The sequence below is a fragment of the Lithobates pipiens genome, unplaced genomic scaffold, assembly GCF_037356315.1.
Source record: "Lithobates pipiens isolate NorthernLeopardFrog02 unplaced genomic scaffold, aLitPip1_a1.2 Scaffold_28, whole genome shotgun sequence".
Lineage (NCBI taxonomy): Eukaryota > Metazoa > Chordata > Amphibia > Anura > Ranidae > Lithobates > Lithobates pipiens.
The window spans coordinates 155,026,789-155,044,852 of record NW_027507789.1 but is presented as its reverse complement, the minus strand read 5'-3'; the positions used below and the strand labels follow the sequence as shown (position 1 = coordinate 155,044,852).

At 47.3% G+C, this 18,064-nt stretch overlaps 1 protein-coding gene across 4 annotated transcripts in view; it reads left to right on the top strand.

Annotated features, from left to right (window-relative positions):
* The window catches only part of SCRN2 (secernin 2), a 113,131-nt gene that overhangs the window by 40,122 nt on the left and 54,945 nt on the right, over positions 1-18,064 (top strand). For all 4 annotated transcript variants that reach the window (XM_077459729.1, XM_077459727.1, XM_077459730.1 and 1 more), the window contains one exon: positions 7,847-8,046. In XM_077459729.1, coding sequence (XP_077315855.1) covers positions 7,847-8,046 — 200 coding nt within the window. The remainder of the gene's footprint in view (positions 1-7,846; positions 8,047-18,064) is intronic.

Below are 18,064 nucleotides of genomic sequence, written 5' to 3'. Positions count from 1 at the left end.
ACGGTGAGCAAAAATCCCAAAACCACACTGGGGGATCAAGTGAATGATCTACAGAGAGCTGGGACCAATGTAACAAAGGCTACCATCAGTAACACACTACGCCGCCAGGGACTCAGATCCTGCAGTGCCAGACGAGTCCCCCTGCTTAAGGCAGTACATGTCCGGACCCGTCTGAAGTTTTGCTAGAGAGCATTTGGATGATCCAGAAGAGGATTGGGAGAATGTCATATGGTCAGATGAAACCAAAGTAGAACTGTTTGGTAGAAACACAACTCGTCATGTTTGGAGGAGAGAGAATGCTGAGTTGCAACCAAAGAACACCATACCTACTGTGAAGCATGGGGGTGGCAACATCATGCTTTGGGGCGGTTTCTCTGCAAAGGGAACAGGACGAGTGATCCATGTACATGAAATAATGAATGGGGCCATGTATTGTGATATTTTGAGTGCAAACCTCCTACCATCAGCAAGGCCATTGAAGATGAAACATGGCTGGGTCTTTCAGCATGACAATGATCCCAAACACACCGCCCAGGCATCAAAGCAGTGGCTTCGTAAGAAGCATTTCAAGGTCCTGGAGTGGCTGAGCCAGTCTCCAGATCTCAACCCCATAGAAAACCTTTGGAGAGAGTTGAAAGTCTGTGTTGCCCAGCGACAGCCCCAAAACATCACTGCTCTAGAGATCTGCATGGAGGAATGGGCCAACATACCAGCAACAGTGTGTGACAACCTTGTGAAGACTTACAGAAAACATTTGACCTCTGTCATTGCCAACAAAGGATATATAACAAAGTATTGAGATGAACTTTTGATATTGACCAAATACTTATTTTCCACCATAATTTGCAAATAAATTCTTGATTGTCTGGATTTGTTTCCACATTTTGTCTCTCATAGTTGAGGTATACCTATGATAACAATTACAGGCCTCTCCTCTTTTTTAAGTGGGAGAACTTGCACAATTGGTGGTTGACTAAATACTTTTTTGCCCCACTGTATGATTTGTGAGCCAGGTACAGACAATAAAGTAACCTGAGAAATAGGTGTCACGAAACTTTTGGCTCCACTAAAAAGTCAACAGTAGGGTGCGTGGCTTGACCTTGGAGGAAGATGGCAGCTTGGCTTGTGAGCTCCCGCTGACAGAGGTTCACCAGCCTACAACAGAGGTTTTCCACGCACCAACTCGCCCGCAACATCATGAGGACCTCCTCCCACAGCTCCTTTGCATCCCGCACCAGGTCTCCCCGCGACTTGACCAGCATATTGAGCCAAAACATCCTGGAAATGTTCTGGTCCCAGGCAGGAAACATGGCGCCCACTCAAGGCTCTCCCCCATCATCAGGCCTGACATCTGGAACTACAGCCACCACCATGCTCTCTCCCGATAATGGCAAGATAACTCTCAAAGCACACCAGCACCCCATCCTCAGTGATCGCCGATCTGTGGCAGCAGACATAAAAGAAACCCTAACGGCTGCAATCACTGACCTCCGGATCAACATACAGGCAGAGTCCAAGAAGTTGAGAAGGTGACGGCGCAGCCCTCCACAGCGCTGCATCGCACATGCCATGTCTGGATACCCACACCTTGCAACTCAAGGACCTAAATCGCCATATGGAAGACTTGGACAACCGTGGCAGGCGCCACAATCTCCGTCTACGGGGCCTTCCAGAATCGATCAGTGCAGACCAACTATAGGCCGATAGGGATGGAACACATCCACAGCGCCCTCTGCCCACGAGGCAGAGATTCTGATCCTCCCTGAGATGTAATCTGCTGCATAATAGACTACCAACTAAAGGAGGAGATCTTAAGGAGGGCCCATCATAAAACTCCTCTAAAGTACAATGACGCAGATATTCAATTGTTCCAGGATCTCTCCACCATCACACTTCAGCGCCGGAGGGAACTCCACCCATTCCTGGAGGTACTCCGCACCAAGGGCATCCAATACAGGTAGAAGTTTCCTATTGGCCTCTCAACCTCTACACAAGGCCGCTCTACATTGCTAAGAGTGGCAGAAGATTTGCATCACTTCTGTGAAACGCTGGAGATCCCATACACAGATGTACCCGAATGGTATGCAGAATTTCACCCTCCTGCTGCAAGACACACGCCACCCAGCAGTGAACCCTTGGAAACCCAAGAATACAGCTTCTGTGGGCAACGTTTGCTGGCCGAAGCTCAGTCCCACCACTCAGCGCCAGGCCCAAACCATGACTCCAGCTCGTCAAAAGCTCCGAACATAAGAAGAGCTCGCCGTGATCGCTGATCAGTGGCACTGGAGCCCTCAATGCTCAGCTAAATTACTTTTCAGTTTTTCTCTTTTTTTTCTCCCTACTCTAATCCCATTTATCCCACCCATTACCTAGTCAATATCTCTTTCTAAGTGGGACCCCACCAAAAGACCTGCAAATATATGAGACTCTGCACCTGGGCCTGCACCTATTAAATACACACACTATGCTCCCATCCCCCGCTCATTTGCCCATTTTTAACCATATAAGTCTGGGAATTTAGCTGCAAGTACAGCTTGGTGACTATCCCAGTTTCTTCTTCTTCTTCTTCTTCTTCCCTTTTTTTTTTTTTTTTTTTCTTTTCTTTTCTTTTTTTTTTTTGCTTCTTTCTGTTGATATATTTGTGCATACACACAATACTGTAACAGGTAAAAAGAGAGTTGTAGGGCCTCTCAGCTCCTCTGGGAGGCCCATGCTGTGAGGATGATCTGCACGGCCCTACCACTCTGCCCACAATACATCGCCTGTCCTGGGAGGTCTCTGGCACCTTTGTCAAGCTGATTTACGCATCTATAGTTGCACAATTTGACATATAGCACTTAGTGGGCCAGACCGCAATACCAAACCCTCCGCACAGGCTACTACCCATTGGTTATAATCCCTAAAATAAACATTCGCATCCAATACCCCCTTATAGTAGGGGCTTGGGGAAGTGGCCCCTGCAGATCATCCTCATCCCAGCATAAAGGAAACTGGAAAAACATACCATTTGTCTATTTACAGTGTACCACTCACGATAAAGCTCACGCTCTAATGGGGAATGCATACAATATCCTGCAGCTGAAACTGTCACAGCAATACGGATTAGATACTAAATTGAAAACTGAAGGACCCCTTGGATTCTGACTCCTGGCAGACTCCAACCCTTTTATCAGGGAACACAATTCATGTTCTCACACCATATAGCCGGCAAGACAACAAACATTTCCTCTCATGGGTGCAGAAGCCCCATCGGTATTTCCTATTAGAATGGTCCCCCTGGTAATGATGTTTTCCCATACAGGGACTAATGGATACCATGGCACCTACCTTAAAATACCCGTAACGCATGTAATACAAAATACTTGGGTGACTTACCCTAAAATGCATCCCACAAGGGATCCTTTCTAGATAGTTCTTATCTGTCTCACTTTTATTACTTAAGCCCATGAGCCATTCAACCCCTCATTTTCTGAATGATGCACCACATGGGGCACAGGCATTAGCAAGAACGAATACCCATTTATCAACCCCTTTAAACCCCTGCCCTTCCCAATAAGTCAGACTTACCCCCCTCCAGGCACCAGTACTCTAACTGATCTATCACTACCTACCTAAAGTCAAGGACTCCAGCTCTTCCCAAACAATGGCAAGATTTCCACATAAACAAGCCAAATCCAAAACCAAAATCATCTCCCTTTTAATGTATGTAGCCTCAACTAGAAAAATGCTCCCAAATACTTCTCTCCCTGCATAGAAACAAAGCAGACATCTTCCTTCAGAAAACACACTTTAAAACAAATTCCCGAAAATTTCCAATACCCACTTCCCAACCTCTTTCCATCCAACAAACCACAATGCAAAATCCAAAGGAATATCCTAATTGCTAAACGTTGCCCGTTTTTGAACTCAAGACACCTGCATTGATGAGGAAGCACATTTTTATAGCTTCGTAAAAGGCGTATGGTTTGGAAAACAAGTCACCCTCGCAAATGTATATCCTATCGCAAAGAGACCTACCGATGCTGAGAGCAGCCACCATTGACCCCATGTATTTATCGGACCACCACCCTATCTCCAGGTCCATAGAATTTGAAGACATGCCACCTAGACCCTCAATTTGGCGCCTAGACCCCTCCCTCCTCACGGATAATATTATAACACTGGAAGTAAACAAACGTCTATCACAATACTTCCGAGAAAATGGCTCCTCGGACATATTTCCAATGTTGAGATGGGAGGCACACAAATGTACCATACGTGTAGAACGGATTGTCTTTCTCTCTTATGTTTGGCGGAAAGTTCAATCGCACACTACAAATCCGATCACTCGTATCCATATGCTGGAATGGGCGCATAAAACTACCCAAGCGACATCTTCCCTCCCAGATCTAATTCAAGCAAGGACAGAACTTTTAGAGGTGTTAGACAAAAAACAAAACATAACTATATACTGTCCCAAAAAATATTTTATGAATATGGCAATAAATTATTAAAGTTTTTGACAAGAGCCCTCCGATCGAAAAAAAGTGTACATGACAATCCACTCTCTCACTGACTCGGTGGGTCATCCATTATTTTACAATGATCACACAGAGAAGCAATTGGTTCAATATTACTCTCACCTTTACAATCTAAACCCACATGACCCTCAGACAGATGACAACACAAGATCACAGAAGATTAGGGATTTCCTTACACAGTATAACCCCAAACCTCTGTCCAGTTCGGAAGCCGAAGACCTGGAGCAACCTATCTCGCACGTGGAAATAGACATACTGGTAGTACTTAAACAGCTGAAACTGGGAAAGAGTCCGGGGCCAGACGGTTTGACGACAGGATATTATAAAACATTTAAAGAAACACTTAAGCCACACTTCCTGCAGTGCATTTAACCTCCTCTCATCCAACAATCCCCCACCTCGAGAATATTATTATTATTCATGTTTTATATAGCGTCAACAGTTTGCGCAGCGCTTTACAACATGATTATATGTTATGCAAACAATCCCCATAAAATTGCCACAAGCCTTTTTTGCTTCGTACTGCAAAACCTGTACAGAATTTCTGTTGGGCAAAGGGCATCCAAGGCATAGCTTCGAAAGATTAACATTACCTAAATTAAAAGGTGGCATAGGTTTTCCAGATATTACCAAATATCATTCAGTGTGTCAATAGACGAGAATAATCGATTGGAATGTTCACGCACATACAAAAGCATAGACGAACATCGAAAATAAGTTCTCCTCCATACCAATATGAAAACTACCTTGGAGCGCCCCAATGTGTATGTTTCACCAGGCTGCGAATACCCATTGATTTACAACACATTACAAATTTTCCATAAAACATGCCGTAAATTCCAAACTTCCTCTTCACAGGGCCCATTAACCCCTATCTGCAACAACCCAGATTTCCCACAAGGCCTATCAGACTTGTTCCTTTCAGATACTTGGCCCCATACTGATATGAGAGCCGAACACTTCTTCTCCAGTGACACCTTTCTGACTCTACCCAAACTGTCTACGCAGAAGTCTGGACAACCCTTCCCATTTAGGACGTACTGCCAAATCTGACATTTTCTCACTCACCTACAAACATGCTTCGACTATGCTAGATAGCTCGCACCTTTTCAAAGTGCTTTGTACCAAAAAAGAATCGCAAAGGCATTTGATTTCAGACATATAATCTATTCTATTCCCGTAGTTGGGAAAGGGAACTCTCGATTAACCTCTCAGATGAAGAAAGGGAAAACGTCTATTCTCATATCCACAAAGGGTCAATCAATGTCTCTGCGAAGGAAAATGGTTTCAAATTCTTTTCTAGCTGGTAAATGACCTCCCTTAAACTACACAAAATCTCTCCTACTATTCTCCCCAACTGCTGGAGATGCTCTGACAAAGACTGATCACTCCTCCATATATGCTGGTCATGTCCCTCATTACGAAGTTTCTGGAAAGAGGTCCACCGCCTCACTACTCTAATTACCACCTTTCAGAATTCACCCAAGCCCAAATGCCCCTACACCACTCCGCCATCCCCAAAAAAATTATCAACACTCACTATCTTTACACCTCTTAAATGCTGCAAAAATGTGTATCCCAACTCTCTGGAAGTCCCCCCCCCCTAACCATTGCGGACTGGATCAGACGCATAAAGTGGCAGAAATTGAAGATTTAGTGCATCAAGCCAAAGACACGCCAACCAAATTCAGGAAAATGACTACTTCTACTGTCTTAATGATACACAAAGGAACACAATATCAGTAAAAGTACAATTAATACATCTTTCCATAGTTTCCATAGACTCAGTTACCACTCGCCCCCCTTCTCCCTAGGCCTTTTATCCCCTCCCCCCGTTATCTACATGTGCTAATGCACTCCTCTCCCACAAGGAGCTTCTCTTTCCACGGTCCCCTCTCCCCTTTCATTCAACTGACCTAACAGGTCCTCCCCAATGACTCAATGGACCAACCTGAACGCGGAACATGCCTACTAGATTCGCCTGTCACCTGTGGATTGCTAGCGGTCTGGTGACCACAATCCCATGGGAAATTGACTAATCCTAGAGACATTTGGCAACTAACCAATGACACCATTAAACACCCAACCTATGATGGCAAACAATAATCTCCAAAAGGGAAGCCTGACTAGTGTGTCTACGCTCACCCCCTATTACCGCCAAGGCTCCCTAAGACCTTTACTCAGGACCAACACTGATATAATGGAAATACCCTAAAAAATACGATGGCTCCCTGCTACCCCAATGGTCAGGCATCCCAGATTGTAATGTAAAGCTAGGGAAACTATGGCACACTAATTCCGCGTACACACAATCAAACTATCCGGCGGACCAGAGTCCGCCGGACAATCCGCCCGTGTGTGGGCTCCGGCTGACTTTTTTTTCCAAAAGTCCGGCGGACTTAGAAAGTAGTTTTGACTTTTGAAATGAATGGACTTTCCCGCACATGGAGAAAAGTCTGTTCATTTTGAACACGGCTCCAGGTAGCCGGGACTAGCGTCGCTGGCCCCGTTACCTGGTATGGACTAAAAGGGGAAGCCCTATGCCCTGTTGCCCCCGCACCCCAAAGCACCTTGTCCCCATGTTGATGAGGACATGGGCCTCTTCCCGACAACCCTGGCCGTTGGTTGTCGGGGTCTGCGGGCGGGGGGCTTATCGGAATCCGGGAGCCCCCTTTAATAAGGGGGCCCCCAGATACCGGCCCTCAACCCTATGTGAATGAGTATTGGGGTACCCCCTTTCCTGACCGTCCAGGCTGCGTGCTCGGACAAAGGGTCTGATATGGACCTTGGGGGGCGGTTTTTTTTTCGGCATAGGGCTTCCCCTTTAAGTCCATACCATATGACGGGGCCAGCTACGTGTCAATCTTGCCAATGGAGGCGGCGACATTGACCTCCTTCGCTAGTACCATCTACCTGGAGCCACATTCAAAACAAATGGACTTTGCTCCGTGTGCGGGCAAGTCCGTTTATTTCAAAAATCCGGCAGACTAGCACACAGATGGTGGACAATTTTGAGTCAAAACTTCTTTCTAAGTCCGCCGGACTTTTGGGGAAAAAAACAAAAAACTCTTGTCCGCCAGACCAAGTCCGCCGGATAGTCCGATCGTGTGTACGGGGCATAAGTGAAATCCCCCTTACAAAACTGATTGGTAAAAGAGGAGGAAATCAAGCCACCTACAATGCTGAAACAGAACTATTTTATTTGTATGTACCTGTGTTCAAGAAGTCTGTTCATTATGTAAAAGCCAAATAAGACAAATTATGTTTGCAAAAGTTTGTTACAATGATGCTTTAACAGCCTTGTGCTTTTCTCCTTCTCTCTGAAGATTAGCACTGGAGCGTGCAACTTCTGCCAAAGCTGCTGTGCAGGTTATAACTGAACTCCTGGCATGTTATGGGCAGGGGGGCAGCTGTAGAGAGGAGCCTGAGCCCTTCATGTACCACAACACATTCCTACTGTGTGACCGCCAAGAAGCATACGTGCTTGAGACAGCTGGGCAGTACTGGGCAGCTGAGAAGATCACTGGTGAGTTACAGAATATTGCTTTGAACATGGCCTTATCATGTATTACAGGGTATTTCCTTGCAGTTTGCTATTTTCAGTGCGGTTCTTCAGTCCAAGGCTTTCTTAAATAAGATGTGTGTGGGCATGTCCCCAGTGTAAAACCTTTCCTAACCCTGACATGACTCTAATAATTAACCCTGAACGGCCCTGCAGCCTAAGATTTACCCTACCTGTAAAAAATATATGAATAACTCTTAGCATTTAGTCTCCTAACACTTAAGGCCTGTTCACACCAGATTTGTTCATAAACCCATTCTTAACACATAGACAATAAAATGGTTTCACACCATTGCATTATTGTGACGTGCTGCATTTTATTCAGAGGGCAACATGCACAAACGCATGTAAACACATTGCGACTTAGTAAAAAAAAAAAAAAAAAGAGGTGTTTGACTGGTATAAGGACCCGTATGTCTGTATTTCCTGCATCTTCTGAAGTGTGCAGAGAAGAATTGCAAGACATACAAATATACATAATTTCTGCTACTACTGTCTCTTTGCTCTTATTGACCAATAGGAGTGGACAAGCTTCAACAAATGCTGATGCTTTGCCTTATCAGAACAGCCTGGTATTTGGGTGAAGCTGATGACACTGAAAGCTGCTGCAGTTACGTGCAATGACCTGTGGTTACCGGCACTTCATACCTGCTTTCATTCCGCTAGTGTGTACACGGCATTAAAGTGTATCTGTGGTTAAAATGTAATATAATATATGTAGCGACCACCCCCCCCCCCCCCCCACACAAAGGAGCCACTAGTTAAGATGGGTCCTCTGTTGCTGGCCTCACTCTTCTCAAAGACCTCAGCCCCATCTGACACTCGGCTGAGTACACACACACACAATTTATGACATTAGTACCCAGTTAATATGCTATTTTAAAGAACACAAGCACCAGACCAATCACTTAGAAAATCATAATATATTGTCATAAAATAAGAAGGTTAAATGCAGGCAAGAATAAAAAGAGTGATATGAACAACAATGGTATTAATACACATAAATACAGGATACTTGTGACTGGGCCAAGGCTTTATCAATCAGCTTAAACTGTAACAGTCAGCTAGGGTATCGTAAGAGCAGCCAGGAACGGATATTATAAACCCCCAGAGGCTACACTGCTATAGACCCTGGAGTGACTCTACAGGCAGACTTGGACCTAGTAGGACTAATGCCACGTACACACGATCGGAATTTCCAACAACAAATGTTCGGTGTGAGCTTGTTGTCGGAAATTCTGACCGTGTGTAGCCTCCATCGGACATTTGCTGTCGGAATTTCCGACAACTATTTGAGAGCTGATTCTCAAATTTTCCGACAAAAAAAAGTGTCGGAAATTCCGAACGTGTGTACAAAATTCAGACAAAAAAAATTCCACGCATGCTCTGAATCAATCCGCTTCTCTTCTAATTTTAGTGAATGGCCGTGCGTCTTCTTAAATTCCCTTGAATGGGAGAGTTTTATCCCTATTGTGGGGTCACCGGTAGACGTGTGCACTGACAAAAAATGTGTTTAATATTTAGTTTTTATTAGTTTTTTTGCTTTTTTCAGAAATCCAAACATTTGGAAATCCGAAAAATTCGGATTTTCATATTTCCGAATTTCAGATTTTCATATTTCCGAATTTCAGATTTTCATATTTCCGAATTTCGGATTTTCAAATTTCCGAATTTCAGATTTTCAAATTTCCGAATTTCGGATTTTCAAATTTCCGAATTTCGGATTTTCAAATTTTCAAATTTCCGAATTTCGGATTCTCAAATTTCCGAATTTCGGATTCTCAAATTTCGGAATTTCGGATTCTCAAATTTCCGAATTTTGGATTCTCAAATTTCGGAATTTCGGAATTTCAAATTTCCGAATTTCGGATTTTCAAATTTCCGAATTTGGAAATTCAAAAATCTGAAAAAGAAAAGCAATAAAATTTGAAATAATGATTAACTAATAATAACTATTAACCACTTCAATACCGGGCCTATTCTGGCACTTCTCTCCTACATGTAAAAATCATCTTTTTTTTTGCTAGAAAATTTACTCGGAACCCCCAAACATTATATGTTTTTTTAGCAGACACCCTAGGGAATAAAAAAAATGACGGTCATTGCAACTTTTTATCTTGCACAGTATTTGCTCAATAATTTTTAAAATGCCTTTTTTGGGGGGGGGGGGGAAATGCTTCATGAATTAAAAATAAAACAGTAAAGTTAGCCCAATTTTTTTGTATAAGGTGAAAGGATGATGTTACGCTGAGTAAATAGATACCAAGCATGTCACGCTTTAAATTTGCTCACACTCATGGAATGGTGCCAAACTTCGGTACTTAAATCTCCATAGGGGACGCTCACATGTGGTGATACCTCACATGTGGTTTGAACGGCATTTACATATGGGGGTGGGACTTACATGTGCGTTCGCTTCTGTGTTTTAAAATTATTATTTTTTTTGCATTACTTTTATTCCTATTACAAGGAATGTAAACATCCCTTGTAATAGGAATGGTTCATGACAGGTCCTCTTTATGGAGAGATGTGGGGTCAATAAGACCCTACATCTCCCCTCCCGGCAGGAAAGCATGAGATTCATGATCACATGTTGACAGCCGCGATCGTGGCCTTGGTAATTTCCGGGAAGTGACGTCATAACTAGTGATGGCCGAACGGTTCGCCCGGCGGTCGTTTCGCGGCGAATTTCCGACTTTCGCCGTCCGCGGGTTCGAACGCCTTTTTCCGTCGTTCGCCCCGGCGGACTTACGTGTTTAATGTATACAAGAACTTTAACCTTTCGTGACACGTTTATCATGTGTTACAGGACAACCAATTGAGACATGACAGCTCATGGACACTTGGACATTCCCCCTAACCTATAAATACACCCGATCCGGTGGCCATTTTACATTCTTTCTTCTGTCACTGTAGGGAAAGGATCCTGTGTGGAGTAGGGACAGAGAAAACGCTAGCTATTTGGTACACAAAAGTTCTTTTCAGGACTGGTATAGGTGTTAGGTCAGCAGCCTGAGTTTCTTTTGTCAGTTTAGATAAAGGGACAGAGCGCTGTATGCTGCTATTTTAGGGACAGCTCAGCCAGATTAGTCTTTCTTCATCATCATCATCATCATCATCATTAGCTGTTACTATCAGGTCCACAAAAGAGCTGTTCCAGCTAATCGTTCCAGCCTACTCTTTTTTGCCAATTTGTATAGGGACAGGCAGGAAGCAGTGTGTCAGGCAGTGAGGATAATTTTAAAGACTTGCTGTTACTATTAGTTCCACAAAGGTTCTTTTCAGGACTGGTATCAGTGGTACGGTAATAGGCTTGTACACGTATAATATTCTTTCTTCCAAATATAGAAAGAATATTATACTTGACTGCTGCCCTTCTGCTGCAGTCTGCTAATCATTCACAACTCACTTGTTCCACAAAGCTCTTTATCAGGACTGGTAACTTGGTCTGTCTAGGGTGCTACGGTACATAGGCTTGGGTGCGGTACAGTCTGCTGTTCTGTAAGGACCGCTATCGGTCCACAATACATAGGGTTGCCGTGCACTACTGCTGACCGCTGCCCTATACTGCAGCAGTCCTTCATTGGTATAGGGACTGACGTACAGTCTGCTAATCACTAACACACAACCTGCTTGGTCCACAAAAGTTCTTATAAGGACTGGTAACTTGGTATAGGGTGCTACGGTACATAGGCCTGAGTGCGTTACAGTCTGCTGTTCTGTAAGGACCGCTATCGGTCCACAATACATAGGGTTGCCGTGCACTACTGCTGACCGCTGCCCTATACTGCAGCAGTCCTTCAGCGGTATAGGGACTGACGCACAGTCTGCTAAACACTAACACACAACCTGCTTGGTCCACAAAAGTTTTTATAAGGACTGGTAACTTGGTATAGGGTGCTACGGTACATAGGCCTGAGTGCAGTACAGTCTGCTGTTCTGTAAGGACCGCTATCGGTCCACAATACATAGGGTTGCCGTGCACTACTGCTGACCGCTGCCCTATACTGCAGCAGTCCTTCATTGGTATAGGGACTGACGTACAGTCTGCTAATCACTAACACACAACCTGCTTGGTCCACAAAAGTTCTTATAAGGACTGGTAACTTGGTATAGGGTGCTACGGTACATAGGCCTGAGTGCGTTACAGTCTGCTGTTCTGTAAGGACCGCTATCGGTCCACAATACATAGGGTTGACGTGCACCACTGCTGACCGCTGCCCTATACTGCAGCAGTCCTTCATTGGTATAGGGACTGACGTACAGTCTGCTAATCACTAACACACAACCTGCTTGGTCCACAAAAGTTCTTATAAGGACTGGTAACTTGGTATAGGGTGCTACGGTACATAGGCCTGAGTGCGTTACAGTCTGCTGTTCTGTAAGGACCGCTATCGGTCCACAATACATAGGGTTGCCGTGCACTACTGCTGACCGCTGCCCTATACTGCAGCAGTCCTTCAGCGGTATAGGGACTGACGCACAGTCTGCTAAACACTAACACACAACCTGCTTGGTCCACAAAAGTTCTTATAAGGACTGGTAACTTGGTATAGGGTGCTACGGTACATAGGCCTGAGTGCAGTACAGTCTGCTGTTCTGTAAGGACCGCTATCGGTCCACAATACATAGGGTTGCCGTGCACTACTGCTGACCGCTGCCCTATACTGCAGCAGTCCTTCATTGGTATAGGGACTGACGTACAGTCTGCTAATCACTAACACACAACCTGCTTGTTCCACAAAAGTTCTTATAAGGACTGGTAACTTGGTATAGGGTGCTACGGTACATAGGCTTGAGTGCGGTACAGTCTGCTGTTCTGTAAGGACCGCTATCGGTCCACAATAGATAGGGTTGACGTGCACCACTGCTGACCGCTGCCCTATACTGCAGCAGTCCTTCAGCGGTATAGGGACTGACGTACAGTCTGCTAAACACTAATACACAACCTGCTTGGTCCACAAAAGTTCTTATAAGGACTGGTAACTTGGTATAGGGTGCTACGGTACATAGGCTTGAGTGCGGTACAGTCTGCTGTTCTGTAAGGACCGCTATCGGTCCACAATAGATAGGGTTGACGTGCACCACTGCTGACCGCTGCCCTATACTGCAGCAGTCCTTCAGCGGTATAGGGACTGACGTACAGTCTGCTAAACACTAATACACAACCTGCTTGGTCCACAAAAGTTCTTATAAGGACTGGTAACTTGGTATAGGGTGCTACGGTACATAGGCTTGAGTGCGGTACAGTCTGCTGTTCTGTAAGGACCGCTATAGGTCCACAATAGATAGGGTTGACGTGCACCACTGCTGACCGCTCACCTATACTGCAGCAGTCCTTCAGCGGTATAGGGACTAAGAGTTTTGTCACAGGGTCATTTAAAAAATGACATGCAGAGGAAGAGGCAGGCCCTTCCGCAGGGGTGGTAGGGGTAGGGCAGGAGCAACAGGCTTGAGCCAAAGTGGGAAGTTGCAGAAGGTGCGTTCAATTACTTTAAAGGATGCACCAGACTTGGTTGAGTGGCTCGCTCAGCCTTACTCTTCTGCACCCTCCTCATCCTCTCGATCTGCACCCTCTTCTTCACTCTCTGCTATGTGCACCCCCAAAGACACTACCACCAACAACACGACCACCACCACCACCACCACATACCTTCCGCTTGAGTCACTGGAATTATTTTCCGATCCATATCAAGAGGACATTTCTGATGCGCAGCCACTCTTGGTATTGGATCAGGAAGAGGAGGTAGCAACAAGCGCTACTCAGCAGTCTGACGCCAGTACCCAGATCAGCCCAAGGAGGAGGTTGGTCCCCGGTGTTGCTGCCTACTCTACTTATAGCGGTGGGGAAGGTGACGTTGATGATGACGTGTCTAGTGATGTCACGTGGGTGCCCACAAGAGAGGAAGAGGAGGGGAGTTCAGAGGGAGATATGGACCAGCAGATAGGGAGGAGAAGCAGCAATGACTTACATTGCACAGCAGGGACAAAGCAGACTGCAAATGTATCAGGAGCGAGTCATCGACCATGTACGGTCACATCTGGCGCTCCCAGGACACCGGCACATGGCTCCGCAGTGTGGGCTTTTTTTAACGTGTCCGCTGCTGACAATAGCGTTGCCATCTGCAATCTTTGCAGTCAACGCGTTAGTCGCGGTAAGCCCAATACTCACCTAGGGACGACCGCCTTAAGAAGGCACATGAGCAGCCATCACCGAGCCCAGTGGGAGCAACGGAACACACAAAGCCACACTGCAGGCTCTCACCGTCCAGCCTCGTCTTCTACTTCTCCTTCTCCTCTCTCCTCACAATTGTCCTCCACTCCACCTTCCATCACGCCAAGCTCACATTTTTCTGCAAAAAGGCAGGCTTCCGTGGGCCTAATGTTTGAGCGTAAAAAAATGATGACGCCGGATAACCCTCTTGCCCAACGGTTGGCGGCTGGCTTGTCAGAACTCATAGCCCGCCAACTACTGCCATATAAACTGGTGGACTCGGAGGCCTTTCGCAAATTTGTGGCCATTGGAACACCACAATGGAAGGTCCCAGGAAGGAAGTATTTCTCAGAGAAGGGCATCCCAGAGCTATATGGCCATGTTCAGCGGCAAGTGAATGTATCTCTGGCACACAGTGTCGGTGCCAAGATACATCTGACCACAGACACGTGGTCTAGCAAACACGGGCAGGGAAGGTATATCAGTTTTACTGCCCACTGGGTGAACCTTCTGACGGCCGTCAAGCATGTAACCCGTGGCACCCGTGTAGATTTGGTTTTACCGCCACGGATTGCATGCAGGCCTGACTCTTCTTCTCCTCCTCCTACTCCATCCTCCTCCCTCTCCTCCTCAGCTGCCTCCTCCTTTTCCGCTGCTAGCGTCTCTTCCACTGCACCGCCCAAGCTCCCCAGAACCTATTCCACATGCCAGGTGAGACGTTGCCATGCCGTGCTGCGTCTGTTGTGCCTGGAAGCAAAGAGCCACACTGGCCCGGCACTCCTTTCAGCTTTGCGTTCACAGGCAGATGAGTGGCTAACACCGCTCAATTTGACAGTTGGTAAAGTGGTGTGTGACAACGGTGCCAATCTGCTTAGCGCATTGAAACAGGGCAAAATCACGCACGTGCCGTGCATGGCACACGTCTTAAACTTGGTCGTGCAGCGATTCCTTGTCAAATACCCTGGGGTCCAGGACATCTTGCGGCAGGCAAGGAAAATCTCGGCCCATTTCAGAAGATCTTACACGGCCATGGCTCGCCTTGCTGACATTCAGCGGCGACACCATCTGCCGGTCAGACGTCTTATTTGCGATTGCCCGACGCGATGGAACTCAACCTTCTATATGCTTGATAGGCTGCTCCAGCAGAAACGTGCAGTTAACGTCTACCTGTATGAACTCTGCGAAAGAAACGGTTCTGGGGAGCTGGGTTTTTTTTCACCGCGCCAGTGGCTGCTCATGCGCGACACATGCAGACTTCTGCGGCCATTTGAGGAGATCACCAAACTGGTCAGTCGCAGCCATGGCGCCATCAGTGACATGGTACCTTATGCCTTCTTTCTGGAGCGTGCATTGCGTCGTGTCATTGATCAGGCTGTGGAGGAGCAGGAGCGGGAAGATGAGGAAGTCGCAATGCTGGATGAATTCCCAGGGGGGGCTACTCTATCTGAGACAAGTCAACAACAGGAGTCTGATGAGGAGTCAGAGGAGGATGGTGCCGGGGCGGATGAGCAGGAGCAAGAAGAGCATGCTTTAAACCTTTCTGGGATCCCTGTTGTGCGAGGATGGGGAGAGGAGAATGAAGAGGACGACATTATCCTGGATGATGAGCAGGAGCCAGGCCACCACACCGCTTCCACTTTAGTGCAAATGGGGGCCTTCATGCTCCAGTGTTTTAATAGGGACCCCCGTATAAAAAGCATGAGGGTCAAGGACCAGTACTGGGTGGCAACGTACTTAGACCCCCGGTACAAACACAAAATGGCGGAAATGTTACCGCCGTCGCAGAGGGCTGTCAGAATGCAGCACTTCCAGGCCTTGCTTCGAGAAATGCTGCATTCTGCTTTTGCGTGCGCTGGCAGAGGAGCAATTCCCACTCCCAGAGAAGGATTTGCGGGTACCAATCCAACAGCGCCTGCAAGAAGAGGCCGGTTTGAAGATGTGTTGGTGACTTCGGATATGAGGTCATTCTTTCAGCCGACCCATCGACAGGTGTCATCCGGATCCAGCATCAGGGAACGCCTAGACCGTCAGGTGTCCGACTACATTGGGTTAACGGCCGATGTGGACGCTCTGAGGAGTGATGAACCCCTAGACTACTGGGTGGGCAGGCTTGACCTCTGGCCAGAGCTTGCCCAATTTGCAATCGAACTGTTGGCTTGCCCCTCATCCAGTGTCCTGTCCGAAAGGACGTTCAGCGCAGCAGGGGGGATTGTGACCGATAAGCGTACTCGCCTAGCTCACCACAGTGTTAACTACCTCACATTTCTAAAAATGAATGAGGCATGGATCTCGGAGGAATTCAACACATGTGATCAGTAGACCATGTATATGTCTATAAACAATTTTTGGAATCAAGCACACAGACCTTCTTAATTCATTTGGCTCACTTCCCTGACCCAAAAAAGCACACCGTACTATATGCCCCTACCCTCCTCTTTGAAGAGGTTGAGCGGTGTCATATTTCTACTGGGGCTGCTTATTATGAGGGGTTCCCACCATCCCTGTGCTGTGCTGACTTCCTCCTGGGTGTTCTTATTATGAGGGGCTCCCACCATCCCTGTGCTGTGCTGACTTCCTCCTGGGGGTTCTTATTATGAGGGGATCACACCATCCCTGTGCTGTGCTGACTTCCTCCTGGGGCTGCTTACGGTGCTGCTGTCAGCGCTGTATGTCACGGAGCTGCTGTCAGCGCTGTATGTCACGGAGCTGCTGTCAGCGCTGTATGTCACGGAGCTGCTGTCAGCGCTGTATGTCACGGAGCTGCTGTCAGCGCTGTATGTCACGGAGCTGCTGTCAGCGCTGTATGTCACGGAGCTGCTGTCAGCGCTGTATGTCACGGAGCTGCTGTCAGCGCTGTATGTCACGGAGCTGCTGTCAGCGCTGTATGTCACGGAGCTGCTGTCAGCGCTGTATGTCACGGAGCTGCTGTCAGCGCTGTATGTCACGGAGCTGCTGTCAGCGCTGTATGTCACGGTGCTGCTGTCAGCGCTGTATGTCACGGAGCTGCTGTCAGCGCTGTATGTCACGGAGCTGCTGTCAGTGCTGTATGTCACGGAGCTGCTGTCAGCGCTGTATGTCACGGAGCTGCTGTCAGCGCTGTATGTCACGGAGCTGCTGTCAGCGCTGTATGTCACGGTGCTGCTGTCAGCGCTGTATGTCACGGAGCTGCTGTCAGCGCTGTATGTCACGGAGCTGCTGTCAGCGCTGTATGTCACGGAGCTGCTGTCAGCGCTGTATGTCACGGAGCTGCTGTCAGCGCTGTATGTCACGGAGCTGCTGTCAGCGCTGTATGTCACGGTGCTGATGTCAGCGCTGTATGTCACGGAGCTGCTGTCAGCGCTGTATGTCACGGAGCTGCTGTCAGCGCTGTATGTCACGGAGCTGCTGTCAGCGCTGTATGTCACGGAGCTGCTGTCAGCGCTGTATGTCACGGAGCTGCTGTCAGCGCTGTATGTCACGGAGCTGCTGTCAGCGCTGTATGTCACGGAGCTGCTGTCAGCGCTGTATGTCACGGTGCTGCTGTCAGCGCTGTATGTCACGGAGCTGCTGTCAGCGCTGTATGTCACGGAGCTGCTGTCAGCGCTGTATGTCACGGAGCTGCTGTCAGCGCTGTATGTCACGGAGCTGCTGTCAGCGCTGTATGTCACGGAGCTGCTGTCAGCGCTGTATGTCACGGAGCTGCTGTCAGCGCTGTATGTCACGGAGCTGCTGTCAGCGCTGTATGTCACGGTGCTGCTGTCAGCGCTGTATGTCACGGAGCTGCTGTCA